Genomic DNA, 15,504 nt, shown 5'->3' with positions numbered 1-15,504 from the left:
TAAGCAGGACAAGACTCTCCATGTCTACTCACAAGTAAGCAGGATTGAACTATTCAGCAGCTTCTTCTTCAGGTTCCTTCCCACTCTCTCCTGCAGGGAAAAGCTTTCATCTCCAATCAGCTGCTGATCAGAGATAACAGCACTTCCCTGCAGGAAGATGTGGTGGGCCCTGTGGAAGAAGCTGACAGGCCAGGTGGGGAATCCCTGTGGGTCATATCCAGTCCATGAGCCAAAGGTTCCCCATCTATAGCCAGACCAGGCTTTTCCCCATTTTTAATCTATATTTCTTTATTTTATTTATCCATTAATTCCAAAACATATAGACCACCTTTCTACAATTAATTCATACGGAATGAACAGAAAAACAAACACAAAACCCTCTACACATGTAAACAATATTAAAAACATTAACACAGTCCTAAATGCATGATAAAAACAATGAAATCATATAGGATAAAATCTACAGAAAAGTTATCATCCAATCTAGCAATAACACAATCACATATATTTAATCAAACAGAGTCTCCATCCAAAGGAAATGCTTCATTCTTTTTATTGACAGTTTATTAGTCTCAAAGCTATTTTCCACTTAACACATTTCAATTATGGAGAGGCTGGACAGATGCAAAGGAGAGCAGGGCTCCTGCACCTTTAATAGTTGTGCAGATGAGGGAATAGCTACACCTGCCAAAATGTCCTCTTCTGCAGAACTATTGAAGGTGCAGGAGCCCTGTACTCTTTTACAACTGGTCACCTTACATTATGGATGAGTTCTCATACATTACTTAGGGAGCGTCTCTGAATATCTTTCTTGCAAGCAGACATTCATATAAATTCTTCCCATGTTACTATGATTTTATTCACAAAAGAGTTATTTAAGAGCTCTTCTGTGATCACTGCTGCCTCATTCAGCAAGATGGGTAAGTCTTAACTGCAACAGAACTGGGAACAGCACTGTTGCAGGAGAAAGGGGGAAGAATTATAATGTTTTCTTTTCGTGTTGATTTCAGGCTCCTTTTGAAGTCTTGGATTGATATCTACCCTGGGTGGCAAAATTCAAGATGACAGCTGCAAGTAGTACATCAGTAAAATTCTTATTCTGCAGCACTGCAAGATCATTACAAAGGGCCTGGGGAGAACTGAACAAGGTGCCACAAGATGTTTCCAAACTGCCTGATCTTCCCGTCTTATAAAAGTGAGGGGGGAAATGCTAAAGATGAAATGCAGATTACATGCAGTACAGTAACAAATAAACTGATAAGAAAGGTTTTTTAAAAAAAACTTAGCATATGTTTTAGAATTATAAGTTTTGCATTGCTGCCATATAAACAAACACCTTACTTTCCCAACATGTCTTTTATATGGATGCAACCCATCAAGAAACAAGAACTAGTGTTGAATACTGCAGTTCATCATAATAGTTTGCACAGAAGTCAGTTCCCTCGTACCCACCGCAGAGGAGGAGAAACATCAATGTTTAATGGATTGCTCCATTTGTAATTCCTAAGCTACAAATGAAGAATGTAGATCTTCTCATAAAGACTGATTTAACGCAAGCAACATCTGACTAAATATTTATGAACTTCCATGAACTTACCAGCTGTTGTATACACTGTGTATTTTACAGATGCAATTAATTCATCATCTTCTGTTGTATCGCACTCGAATGCAAGTGGGTGAGTATCCCTGTGTACCTCCAGAATAGCTGAATCATTAGGAAGAATGAGTGATTGCTATCAATTCAAAGGTGACAAGAAAGACAAAGTTGGATTATCTCATACAGAATGTACTGTGCCAAAATATTGTGACAACTTGCTGGTGGGAGCTTTTCTTGGTGCTTCCTCATTATATTCTAAACGATGATTCTTCTGAAGTCTCCAACAATATAGTTTTCTTTTCAGTGAAGTTGGAGGATGTATCGCAAAACTCTGACAACTGTTAATTCGTCTTTTCTTCTGAACGCATATTCCATGCAAAGAAATTCGAAGGAAAGTCAACCTTCAAAATTATTTTATATTGAAATAAGGAGGACTGGAGATTATCTAGGAATTTTTCAGAAAGCAATGGCCAGTTTATCATCCCTTCACATTCTCTACTTTTGTCATTCATTCACCTTCTGTGCTCTCTTTGGTCAATGTGTTGGGAGTAATTAAGTAATTATTCATCCAGAATAAGATGAAGGAAGGAGCATCCATTAGTTCATATAACTTCTTTCTGCTTCCAGAAGTTTGTTCTGGAACTTCCTCTTCCAGAAGAGGAAGAAGTTTGTTAAATGGTAGAGTTGGATATATACAGGGGTTGGAATGGGAATGGGAATAGGGATGGTGGAAGGAGAGAGAGTGTTGCCTAGGTCAATGAAGAAAGAATGAAGGTATTCACTTCTCACATCTTTCCATTTTATTTTTATATACTTTATATAAAAGTATTTTATACTTTTATAAGAATTTTGTCCTTCCAGTAGCTTTTCCTTCTGTATTTTAAACTGTGAGCTCTTTGTGGATATGGAGACATCTTTTCTAGGTCTAAATGATGTAGTTTGATGAGAGTTGCTGATCAGGTAAGCTACACAGATAACAGCATTATGGGAAACCAGCAGTTTACATGGAATCATTAGAAATGTATAAAATAATTTAAAAAGTACAAACATTGCAGAGAATGGAACAAAATTACTAACCTGGTCTGGAATCAACATTTTCCAAACGTATTGAAATCGATTTTCTGGTGGTACAAAAATACAAGGGATCTTCACACTCTCAAGACTTTCAGAAATCGGTTTGCCCCCTGTAGAAGAATTTTAATAGTAACTTTGTGCCTCTACTAAACCCCCCCAATTACTATACACCCCATAATAACAGGGATTATTCCAGTAACAGGCTAGGACTTTGGAAATTGGAATAATTATATTTTGCATGCTACTGGACTAATATTTAAAACTGTTTGAAAGTATCTATAAAACGTTGTACAGGACCATGTCACTTTAAATCCACCTCAGAATCAATGCATGCCATTACGGAAATGAGACATAAATTACCTAAGAAGTACTCTATATATTATTACTTACATCCACAATCTGTTGGTCCTCTGCACTCTTCAACACGGACAATGCACTTTGTTTCACCTCCAGGGCATCCATTTGTTAATATAACTTCTCGAATGCCAATACCTTTGATCAAAATAGAAAAAATAAAATTACACGTCTGTATATATTTCTGCTTCCAACCGTTTCTTTGCTTTCTCCCCCTTTATGGTGGATGCTCCTCTAGTTCAACTCCTAATATCAAGAGACTCTGATCTTGTTATAGGCCTTCAGCAAAGCAATTTCCTTCTTACACCTAAAAATTTGCTAACACTTATTTTGCCTGAGACTATTGCCTAGATGATGGTGCCCCATCATCCCACAATGTAAAAACACTCTCCTTTTAGTAGAATTTAATATGCACTTTCATTTTATGCACTGCTAAAAACAAACAAGTTAATTAAAATTTAAATATCAACGCTAGCTTGAAGCCTTTGTGAACCTGGCCTTTCAAAGCCTCCACCATCTGGTGCCTGGAGCAATTCTGCTCTGATGAGCTCATTCCAGTCAGGTGCTGAGCATCCTTAACTCTTATTGATGCCAATGGGAAATTACAGTGCTGAACACCTCACAGGATCTAGGAGTTTCAGGAAGTAACTAAGCACTCTCACAGCTAAAGGAAGCCTTCAGATGTCACACTGACCTCACCTTGTAAGCAACCCTCATAAGATAAATGCTGTGTGCAGATAATTACCACTGTGGTATGCAGCCTGAAACAGCTTACCATTTTCTCCTCCATTTTGTGGCGATTGCTGGTAGCATTACATCTGCACAGATTTTTTTTATCCAACATGAGGTATTCACTGCAATAGCCCCACTGAACACAATGGAGAGAGATGCTGTGCTTAGACACACATGAGCCTAGTCTGTCAGGAATATCTGATTTAGAATGTTCCCTGGGATTTTCATGTGTTTTTACCCGAAATGTTAAAAAAAAATCCTAGAAGGCAACACTGACAAGTCCTCATCTGAATTCCATCTATCTCCTTTTACAGGGCGGTAATCATTAATGCCTGACATGTATCAGTGGTGGTTCTTAGGAGATATGCATTGCTTAATGAAAGAAAATAAATTCAAGAAGGAAATCACAAAACAAATCCTTGCCACCAGTTATTCAAATTCACCATATGTTCTCCAGTGCTGGATGCTAGCTTTAATTGGTGGGCTCATCAACATAAAACCTTCCGGGACTATTTTGCTTCTGGTATGTTACTGTAGCGAAGAATGCGAATAAAAGAGATGGTACTATACAACTCTCACCTATCATGATTATTCAGGAATAAGTCCCATTGAGTTCAAGGGTACTTACTTCCCAGTAAGTGCACAAAGGACTGCAGCCTACAGAAAAGAGAGTTTCCTACATGCAATTCAAATTAGATAAAGAATTCCAAATCTCAGATATCAAGGATTTCACTTAGGAACGTCATGTTATTTTCAAAAATACAAACATATTCAACACATGTGTTGTGTTTCTTTGCTTTTCTCTTTTTCTTCTGCCAAACACTTTGTACTCAGCTCACTCAAATAGGATGCGAGGGAGGAAAGAATGGTATGTTTAGTCCCAGTAAATACTGAATAGATTGCCATCCTTTATAGAAAAAAAAATTGTTTACTGAATTGTACGGGAACAGAGAAGAGAGGGTTTAAAAAAAACACCCTTCTATGACCTAGAAATAAACAGAACCGTCTACTTGAAAATTGAAATAATCCCTGTACATGTGAAAAATACCTTGTTGTGAAATATTTTGCATCTTTGAATACTTGGGATAAAACCTGATGGATTTTGTAATATTTCTTAAGCGACGTATAACTCATGAAACATTAGCTCAAGTGACAGAGGAAACAGCAACACTTACTGGAACTATCACAAAACAAGGATCATGCTAAACAGCTGAGAATGTCTCATTTCAAACATGAAGAAAACAGAGGTGTAGATGGCAATGAACTGACACTTTTATTAAAGACATTTTTCTTGTTTTGGTCTGTGGAATACTGTTTTAACATACATAAAGCATGCAGAAAACAACTTATGACTGAAAATGATAGCGGGGAGGGAAAAAATCAAGAGTTACCAGAGATATTAAAAAGGGTTCTTCTAATCCTGCATGGAAGGGGCGGTGTGTGTGTGTGTGTGTGTGTGAGAGAGAGAGAGAGAGAGAGAGAGTGTGTCCTTCTATCTGGGATAGCACTACCAATGACTCATAACCCTGACTCCTGTTTCCAAGTTCCACTCAACTCTTACTTCTACAATCTGAATTCTCCCAAATATAGAGAGAGTCCAAATGCCTGTCTCGGTCTTGAACTGAGGTAGCAATAAATTATGGGCAACCAGCTGGTGGAGAGGAGGCGTGCCCAATTTTTTTTAAAAAGTGGCTCTGAAGTGAAACAGTCTATCCAAATCAGCCTGAGGCTAAGGTATGATTGCAGAATGATGGCTCCATCAGACTTGAACTAGATAAATGGAAGAGGCAAGGTTAAGACATAGTACAATCCAGGAGCATTAGACTTTGGTTAAGCAAGACCATCCTCTCTCTTAGGGATGGGGCTGAAATTTGTGCAATTTGCAAACTTACCTAATTTTTCACTTTCAAACAAATATGCGAACCAAAGCTCAGTTACCCTATTAAATTTACACTTCTCCAGATTTTGCAATGGAGTTCTCCAATGAAAAAAATGTGTACAAAAATGTTTATATTGGGGAAAATGCACACAGAAATGCAAGTATTAGTGAACATAATGTGAGAAATGCATTCTATTATGAAAAATGCTTGCAAAAATGTGTATATTAGTCACAATTGTGTACAAAAATGCATATCTTTGGAGAGATGTGCACAAAAATGCATATAAATGTTCATATGAAGTTTTAATACAAACTTTTTAAAAAGTTTTTATTTATTTATTTATTTATTTCTATGCCGCCCAATAGCCGAAGCTCTCTGGGCGGTTCACAAAAGTTCTCAAAGTCTGAGAAAAACCGAATTGAAGACTGGAAAAATGAGAAACTGAGATCGACACATTTGTTGAACCTTACTCACTCTTTGCTTGAATTGTGACATGCCCCAGAGAATGAAGCCATAATAGAGGAGGAAACTGCCTTAAGTGTAACTACCTGAAGATTAAATTTGAGACTACAGAGTCAGATTCAAGGAGTTGACATATATCATCTCTTTATATAATCTCTTTAGAATTACTTGGATGACCCAAGAGGTAAATCCATGATTGAAGTGCATTCCAAGTAAGGGAATAGCCACTGGATATATCTCTTTCCTAATTTTAATTAATCCTAATTAATCTCCATCTTTTAGTAGCTAGTAATTATCTATAGATTTATACAACATCATATTCAGATGAAACTCCTTGAGGAATTCATTCAAATTGGCTCAGCAGCAAGCAATGGAATTTAAAATGAAGGTCAAATCCTAACAGGTACTAATAAGTCAAAGGATGATATCTGACATTCTATAAGAGGACTTTCACTGGTGCACTTCCTCTCCCCTGCAGCCCCCCCAAACTGTTTGAGGGTTCCTCAACCCTCCAGAGCAGATTTTGGGGAGTGTGGGAGGCTGCAGGGCAGAGGTGGACTCTGTGGGCTCCTTCACACTGAGCTTTTATCCTGAGATTGAGATTGCTCCTTTACGGAAGTTTGCAGGATCTTTACATGACGCCATGATCATTCAAGGCATCTCCTGCACTAAATGCCCTTTGTTCCGGTTCTAAATAGATCTCAGATAATGAGCTATCAAATTAGCCCATTGCGTTCTGCTTCAGTTTCCTCCGTGAAAAGTGTAAAAGTGGCAAGAAGAGGAGCGAGACCAATGAAAGATAATGGAAGACTCAGATAAGGGGGAAAGGCGGGAAGGAAGTACTTGAAAAAGGGAGTCGTTGTGATCCTGCATTTAAAATGGAAGCAGAAAGCCCCATGTTTAATGCAGGATTTTAGGCTGCTGTAGAGATATCTTGTACCACTGATGCATTCTGTTCTGTTGGTGGATGGACGCCACTGGATACAATCCAAAATGGCAGGGCAGGGCGGAGAGAGAAATTTTAGCTTTAGTGGGATGTACATTTGACTGGCACTAGGTCAGGTCTAATTTGACAGCTTTATTAAATAACACAGAAAAAGGTAGTGAACAACTATATCAGTTCAATCAGAAAAGTTGCTAAGTTGAAAGGAAATACAGCAATTAGCACATCCAAAAGATCTAGAAAGAATGATGGCCAGAAGATAATTTAAACATGTTTCAATTTGCATCTACAGAATTTAAAAAAACAAAACAAAAACAATGAATGGGGGAAATATTTTGAACAACAATAATGGGGAAAGTCCTAGTGATCACACTGAGTAGAAAATCAGATGGGATTTGTATGTTATGGAGCAGTTAAAAGTTGAACTGAATATTGGCAAGCATCATCTTGAGCATAGACAGTATGATCCAGATTTGATTAGGGAAAATGAGTTCCAGTTCAAGTTCAGCCCTGTGCTTAGGATTTAGTATATCAGAGTTACTATTTCTTAGGTTTAATTCCTGATCAGTAAAAATGGGAATAATGCTGAGCTATCTGACAGACTTATAAGAAAAAAAAATAGAATACAACGTGGAGTCCTTTAAAAATGCCATGTAAAATATAACAGCATAAGACATGTCAGTGCTATATTTTATATATATATATATAAATATAAATATATATATATATATATATATATATATATATATATATATAAAGAAAAAAAGCTAGGAAAGCTAGACAGAAAGCACATGGGTAACAATGAATTAAGAACATAAGAAGAGCCATGCTGGGTCAGACCAAGGGTCCATCTTGTCCAGCATTCTGTTCACACAGTGGCTGACCAGCTGCCCGCAGGAAATCCACAAGCAGGAGATGAGTGCAACAGCACCCTCCCACCCATGTTCCCCAGCAACTGGTGTACATAGGCATACTGCCTCTGATAATGGAGGTAGCATATGGCCATCAGGACAAGTACCCATTCTAACAATTACCAGAATATTGTGAAGTGAGAAACTTTGCAGAGGGGCCATAGCTCAGTGGTAGAGCACATGGTTTGCATGCAGAGGGCCCCCAGTTCAATTCCTGGTATCTCTAGATAGGGATAGGGGCAGCATGGAGATCATGCCACAATTTTTGAAAATATTACATAGGAAAAGTATCATAGAACCATAGAATTTGGAAGGGGCCTATAAGGGGCCTATAAGACCATCGTGTCCAACTCCCTGCTCAATGCAGGAATCCAAGTGTGCAAACAGTGTTAAAAAGAATTGGGAAAAATAATAAATGATTTAATATCAAAATATTTATTGGCAGGAAATGCTGCATTGATGGAGGGGGGCACTAAATACTTTCTCCTTAAATGCAGTTGTCTTAACACCAGCATCTAGAGAAAAAAATGTCTTGAACAAGACCTGTTTCTCTTTGTGGGCCACCTGAGAAATGGAGCTATTGTAAGATATGCAATGACTATCCTTTTTCTGTTTGCTCTGCATGACCACGGGCATTTGCTATTAAACAATGGTCACCCTGTTGCTGAACACTGTCTTTCCACTCTTTTCTGAGACCTCAACTACCCTTAGCACAACTAATAAATTGTATGACGTGTTGAATAAAGAATAGACTATTGCAGAGACGCGATTTGTTTTAATAGAGCTGGCAATATTGTATGGGGGAAGACATCTGTGAGATGCATCAGAAGGTCTTTCAACTTCTTAATGTTTCACAGATGTTCACAAATAGAGAAAATTGTTACTTTGGTGAAGGCAGCTCATGAGCCAATAAACGCAAGGAACTGGATTTTTAAAAGGGACTTGCAGGCTGTGAGATTAACAACAGATCTGACCTAAATTTGTAAATGCCAATCAACTGGATTGTTTTTGTTATAGTTATCAACAATTGAAATCAATGAGAGGTGAATGAGAGCATACATGTTACAATGGCTAAACAGCTAATGTTAGCATATTGTTCCTTTAAAAAAAGCCCTGCCAAATTACATTGTTTTTAATTCATCTGCATTTTCACTTACCACAAGTAACTGTGCATTCTCCAAATTCTACTTCTTTGGGTTGTGTCAGATTTCCACCTGAAAATGTAACAGTTACCAAAAGCTGATTACAAAACATAAATTATAAGAAAACGCCCTCAGCAGGTGCCCAACCATGCACACCCTTGATGCCAGCCCTGATAGGAGCGATGGATCCTGCCAGTCAATATTGGCCAAGATGGACCAATGCAGTATAAAGCTACTTCATGTGTCTGCTGGGGCTCTTTTTAATGGAGGAAGTCCCCAACACAGTAATCTCCAAACCATGTGCCCTGAGAAATGCATTAAAGTCTCCTATGAATTCAAAGTATCCATCATTGAGGGGACTGCCCACTCCATGATTCCCTGCTCTGGCTTTGCCTCCTTTGAGCCAGTCTCTGCTGGAGGCAGGTAATTTTTCTGCATTCATTCATTCCTGATGCAGCAGAATTACCCTCCTTCACAGGAAGTGGCCCATTATAAAGCCAGTGTGGTGTAGTGGTTAGTCCTAGATTAGGACCAGGGAAAGCCAGATTCAGATCCCAAGGCAGCCATTAAACTCACTAGCTGACCTTGGGCAGAGTCACAATCTCTCCAACTAACCTACCCACAGGGTTGTTGTGAGGATAAAACCATGTACAATGCCCTGAGCTACTGGGAAGAAGGGCAGGATATACATGCAATGTACACAGGGATGGACTCTTCCAAGGATGAGTAATATTACTGCCTTACACACTATAAAAGTAAAACTTTTCCTCTGAAAAAAGTGGTTCTTAATTCAGTACATTTATGTATTTATTACATTTCCATACAGCCCAACAGCTGAAGCTCTCTGGGCACCTGATGCCAATTTTAAAAATCAGGCATCAGAAGTTTGGGAAGTGCTGCCCCTATCACATTTGTTCAGTTTCAATATGCTTCATTTGAAGGGTGCCTTTAGAGCAACCTTTCCCAACTTGGCACCCTCCATATGTGCTGGCAAACAGGCTGCCCCTGCCAGCATAGCCAATGGTCAGGAATACTAGGAGCTGTAGTCCAAAACATCCGGAGGGCACCAGGCTGGGGAAGGCTGCACTAGAGCTAATAAACAGAAAGAGTTTAAGACAGCCAATACACTTCCTACACTTTCCAGCTGGAATGACCCCTCCTAGTCAATCTGGAGTGTTTAACACTGCCCTCCCTGTCTTCAAGAGGCCCGCTTTTGGCTTCATAGCACAAACGTGTCACCTCCTTCCCACTGACTGCCTATTAAATTTGGGAGGGAGGGCGAAGGAAGACACGCTACATCCTGACAAGGGATGATTAAGCGTTGTTCAAACATCACGACTCTTATCCAGCCTTGTAAATATCTGGCCTAGCACATGCAGTGTCTTCTCCTTCGCGTCTACGTCTGCTCTGGGCCAAGCCCAACAACCTTCAGCTCCCTGAGGGGGGGAAATCGGAAAGCTCAGCGTGAGTGGGAATTCCTGGAACATGCCACGAGCCAGCGGGGAGGTGTATCAGAGGAAGACGCGGAAGAGTCACTGGAACTTGGACGGGAAAGGGCTAGAGGGAGGAAGGGATGCTGTAGGAAGAGAAAAACCCAAGCAACAACAGCCTTTCCACACAAGGCTATTGGGCTTGCGGTGTTTTCGCCTCGGCTGTATCGAGCGCAGGCACGATTGAAAAGTGCCAGAGGCTTGTTTGCAAAGCAAACGAGGTGAAGGGAAAGGACTGTTTTTTCCAGGATTTCTTCTCTGTGGCCAACGTGCTAGCAGCCCAGAGAAGAGTTCAGTAGTGAAGCACCGAGGCTCGTAAAAAGAATGCGCAAGGAAAGGCGCGATCCTATGCCTGTTTCGACAGCAGAAAGTCCTACAACTCCCAGCATTCCCCAGCCAGCATAGCTACCTGGGGAATGCTGGGAGCTGTGGGATTTTCTTCTGTCGAAACATGCATAGGATCGCGCCTTCGGCGTGCGCCTCTGCAGCCCGCCTTTTCTGGGCTCCCCCCTCCCGTCTCAGGCAGGCTCAAAAGGCTTCGACTCTTCGGAACCCTTCGCCGCGCCCCTAGTTCCTCACCCGACTCCACGAGCTTCACGACGGGCTCCGATATGGCTGCTTCTAGGGACACGGTCTCGTTAGTGGCGCTCGCGGGCTCCTCAGCCGCCAGGTTCAGGAGCAAGGCCAGCAAGACGACGAGCTTCCGCGCGCCTCGGCCCTCGCGGAACCCCATTTTTTTTCTGCAGCGCCTGCTGCGGGTCTTGCCTGAGGCGAGCCTGCGTGGAGGTGCTGCGAGTGGCAGCCGCGCCTGCCGCAACCATTGAGGCGTCACAATGAGGCCAGCTCAGGATTCGCGGCGGCCCCTTGCTCCGTCCAGAAGCTCTCCAGCCCTTGCTGGGAAGACCGGGGCCCCAGCGCTTCGTTCTGGAGACTTACCCGCCTCTTCACTGGATCTCCCAGAAACTGCACTACCCCCTCCCACGTAACGCCCGAAGTTACTCCTCTTTATGCAGGAGAGCTCCATCGCACTTTCCCCAGCACGAAGCCACAAATAACCTCGCAGGCTCAGCGTAGGTTTCTCAAAATTCCTCATATGTGGGGGTCTTCAGAAAACGTTCAGGACCTGTGGGCCTCCAGATTGTTTTGGCCTATACCTCCCATCGACCTTAGCCAATCTAGCCAATGATGACAGGTCATGGGACTTGTAGGCCAAAACCTCTGGAAGACCATAAGTTGCCCACCCCTGACTGACCATTGAAGGGTTTTGTAATTTGCTTGGTGTTTCTATGCCTCTCTTTGCTACCCTCCTTCGATATACACACCATGGTTTGATTAGAAGACCTTCCTGCTTCTCAAATATCCCCAAATGTCTCCATAATTTTAAGGGATTGCCACGTCCCAGTATAATGCCCTTCCACCCTAAGATCCTTGTTCTCTTCAATAGCAGAAAAAGAACAGCTAGGGAGTGGTATATGAACTATCTACAATGTCCCTGAAAGCCTAGTAAGCACCTCTTGTCAGCTCAGCAGTGTCCTCAGTTCCTTGCGCCTCAGAAGTGCTCTAGAAGAAGTGTGCATTCACAGCCTCTGCTGCCCAGCCGGAGGGGGTGGGGGTGGGGGCTGGACACCCTGCCACCCCCATATAGGAGCATAGGACACTGCCTTATACTTAGATGATTGGTCCATATAGTCCAGTACTGTCAATACTTGACTGGCAGTGGCTCTCGAGGGTTTCAGGCAGAGGTTTTTCCAGCCCTGTCTGGAGATGCCAGGGATTGAACCTGAGACCGTTAGCATATGCTCCTCCACTGAGCTAAAGCCCTTCCCAGACCTCCTTCTACTTGCATACCTACTTGCAAAACTTAGTCATAACGAAAGTACACGGCTTCGCAGCCTTAGGCTTTCTTTAGTAAATTAGGATGTGGCAAAAGTGTAGGTTGTCTGCCTTTAACTACTAGCTTTGCTCCCTTAGCTTCCACTCTGTATCCTCCATCTTTCATAAGTCTTTGAGCTGGACCACCCATCACAGCTATCATGAGGTTTTTAAATTTCTGATACCATGTGGCTGTTATCCCAAGGTTTATGCAGTGTGGGTCACTGTGTTGTTGGAATGATTTTCTTCACACCAGCGCATATCCTTCCCCCCTGCCCCCCCCCCATCACAGTGAGGTGTTTCATATAAACAGCTAACTGTGATAACAGCCAGTTGCACAATGTAAACTGGCCTCTGCATGGCAGCTATAATTTGTAGTCACGTTACCTTGTCAACATATGAACATTGTGAGCTTTCCCTCTGACAGTAGAATGAATGCAGATATCCCTGAGGCAAGAAGATCTATTTCTATGTACAGTTGATATTCAGTACTCTGAATCCTTAGGATAAAATAGTTACACATTTTAATATGTAAACCTAAAGAACTGGTAGGTACCATGTGAAATTTCTGAGGGAGAAGATAATTTAGGCCACTTTTATAAATTAGAAATCAGATCCATCCATTTAACAGTGCAGGTTATGTTCAATATGGCATTCCTATACAATCTTTTTACTGATTCCCTTTTAAATTAAGCATTTACTTCTAAGTTTTCTATGCTGACATTCATACAGTGCAATCCTGTGCATGTTTTCTCAGAAGTAAGTCCTATTGAGTTCAATAGAATTTATTCCCTGGTCAAGATGTATAAGATTGCAGCCTTAAGCACTAACAAAAAAATAACGATCAACTATCAAAAATCTGTTATCTCTTTCAGCAGCCATAACAGCTCTTGTCTTCTGGAATAGTTAAATGTCAACCAACAGAAAGCTTTCTGAGTACAAAGGATAGGACATTGACAGAAAGCTGGATGTGAGACTAGACAACTCTCTCCAATGGGAGATGGGAAACATCACAGACCTCTCTAATTTCTTTAACTTAATTTCCTGCCAGTAATTTCTCTCACACAAAGGCAAGCAAAACTCCCTGTTTCACTGATATAAACAAACACCTCTGATAACTGAACACATTTTTTCTTGCAGGAAATGAAGAGGTTGATTATGACATATTTAAAAATTCATCAAGGTGCTCAAATAGCTAGCTGGAAACTTGTAAATGTATCTAACTGGAAAACCAGAGTCTTTATAAAATCAAAAGCTTCTGTGGCATCTTGGAAATAATTGGTCTATTGTGGTATGAGCTTTTGCAGGCTATTGCATTAGAGGATAGTGATTAAGAGGTTTGTGCTATGCTTTGAAACCCCTTAGTTCAAAACTTAGCTTAGATATTAACCCATTTTTAAGGTAAGATACTATTCATTAGCTTTAGCCTTCCCTGTTACACTAGGAGGTAATACTGCAAGCCTACCTTTGATCAAGGATCCAGAGAAAGTAGGTCTGGATCCACTGGTAGATCTGTGGGGTTTACAGTAGCTAAGCAAGGGTTCCTGACTCCCAATTGTCTAACAAAAGCAACTACTAATTTTTTTTTTCTTTTAAATCAAACTGCCGGAGAAGAACATTTGGGGAAAACCAGGTGTGGGCTTTTGAGTGTCAGAACTTGTTAACTTGGTTCTGAGGCTGATCACAAATTCCTGGGCTCAGGGGCATCCTTAATTCTTAGCAGATGTCTGCCCATCTGAGCAACTGTTTTGCACCTGGCTCCATTGGTGGATCTCTGGATTCTAGTAAAAGAATTAAGTAGATCCCATAGGCCTAAAGTTTGCTACTGCTACCTTGGATGACTTCTAAGGATGACTGTGATTATCTACTGGAAACATTTTGAGCACTATAGAAAATGTTATATAAATTCACTTAACAGTAGAATCCTATGCATGTTTACGCAGGTACATCTGGCTGTGTTCACTAGGAGAAATGGTGCTGCTAGACAAGATTTTTATGGTACCATTGCCCTGCCTACTTCATGGAATTTTACAGGCAGTTCAGACAGCATCTTCCACTTGAAGCCTGCCTGTGTTTTTCCACCATTTCCATCTTTTTCCTTACTATTTGGGGGGGGGGGAGGGAGATGGAAATACTGTGCAATGCTTTCTGATTGCTAACATTAGGAGCCCTCTATCTGGAAGCACCCTAGCTCTCTGGTAAGTGTGCAGAGGATTGCAGCCTTAGAAGTATTAATCCTTGGAAGTTTACTTGGAAGTAAGCCCTGTTTTCAATGGAAGTTTTCCAGATGTATTTAAGAGTTCAACCTTTGTTGAAATGTTTTACTTGTATAGTAAATTATAGGAAAGTCATGATTGAAGCAGAAGACACTTGCACTCATGTTTAATTCATGTTTGTGCTTAGAAATATCCTTCATCTTTCTGCCAATTTTTTTAAAAATCCTCTTTATTTGTAATATCTTCTAACAGTATAATCATATATATATATATATATATATATATATATATATATATTCAGCAGTAACCCCTATTGAGTTCAATGAGACTTACTCCCAGGTAAGTATGTATAGGACTGCAGTAGTAGTAAGCCAGTACTGCAAAGTTTTAGGGGCAAAATTAGGGATGTACGAAAGTCACCTTTAATGAAATTTGATTCGCGGTGGAGGGGAGGCGCTCCGTCCCCCAAAAATTCTGGCCGGGGGGGAGGCGCTCCGTCCCTCCCCCCCAAAATTCTGGCCGGGGGGGAGGCGCTCTGTCCCTCCACCCCCGAATCCTGGCCGGCCGGGCCTGCAAATGGCGGCGGCCGTAGCCACCACCGTTTGCGTCCCTGCAGTCAGCCGTGATAGGCTACGTAAACATTTACATAGCCTATCACGGCTGAGTAAAAAAAAAAGTACGCAAATGGCGGCGCCCATGGGCACCGCCATTTGCGTTCCTTATTTTAGCACGTCTAGTCTACGTAGACATTTACGTAGACTACGGCAAAAATAAGGGGAACACAAATAGCATAGCATCTACGCTATTTGCGTTCCCCTTATTTTCGCCGTA

At 41.2% G+C, this 15,504-nt stretch overlaps 1 protein-coding gene across 1 annotated transcript in view; it reads right to left on the bottom strand.

The window, feature by feature from the left end:
- Positions 1–11,680, bottom strand: part of SPACA1 (sperm acrosome associated 1) — a 31,999-nt gene extending 20,319 nt beyond the window's left edge. Inside the window, exons 1-5 of the mRNA XM_084831166.1 lie at positions 11,165–11,680; positions 9,111–9,167; positions 3,062–3,163; positions 2,675–2,781; positions 1,598–1,733 (exon numbers count right to left, since the gene is read on the bottom strand). Of these exons, the coding sequence (XP_084687292.1) occupies positions 1,598–1,733; positions 2,675–2,781; positions 3,062–3,163; positions 9,111–9,167; positions 11,165–11,318 (556 nt within the window). The 5' untranslated portion in view covers positions 11,319–11,680. The remainder of the gene's footprint in view (positions 1–1,597; positions 1,734–2,674; positions 2,782–3,061; positions 3,164–9,110; positions 9,168–11,164) is intronic.
- Positions 11,681–15,504: the final 3,824 nt, after the last annotated feature.

This window comes from Heloderma suspectum, chromosome 1 (genome assembly GCF_057233095.1).
Source record: "Heloderma suspectum isolate Gila_16-S chromosome 1, 16-S_ref, whole genome shotgun sequence".
NCBI lineage: Eukaryota > Metazoa > Chordata > Lepidosauria > Squamata > Helodermatidae > Heloderma > Heloderma suspectum.
The sequence above is the reverse complement of the archived record's forward strand: the minus strand, read 5'-3'. Positions and strand labels throughout refer to the sequence as shown.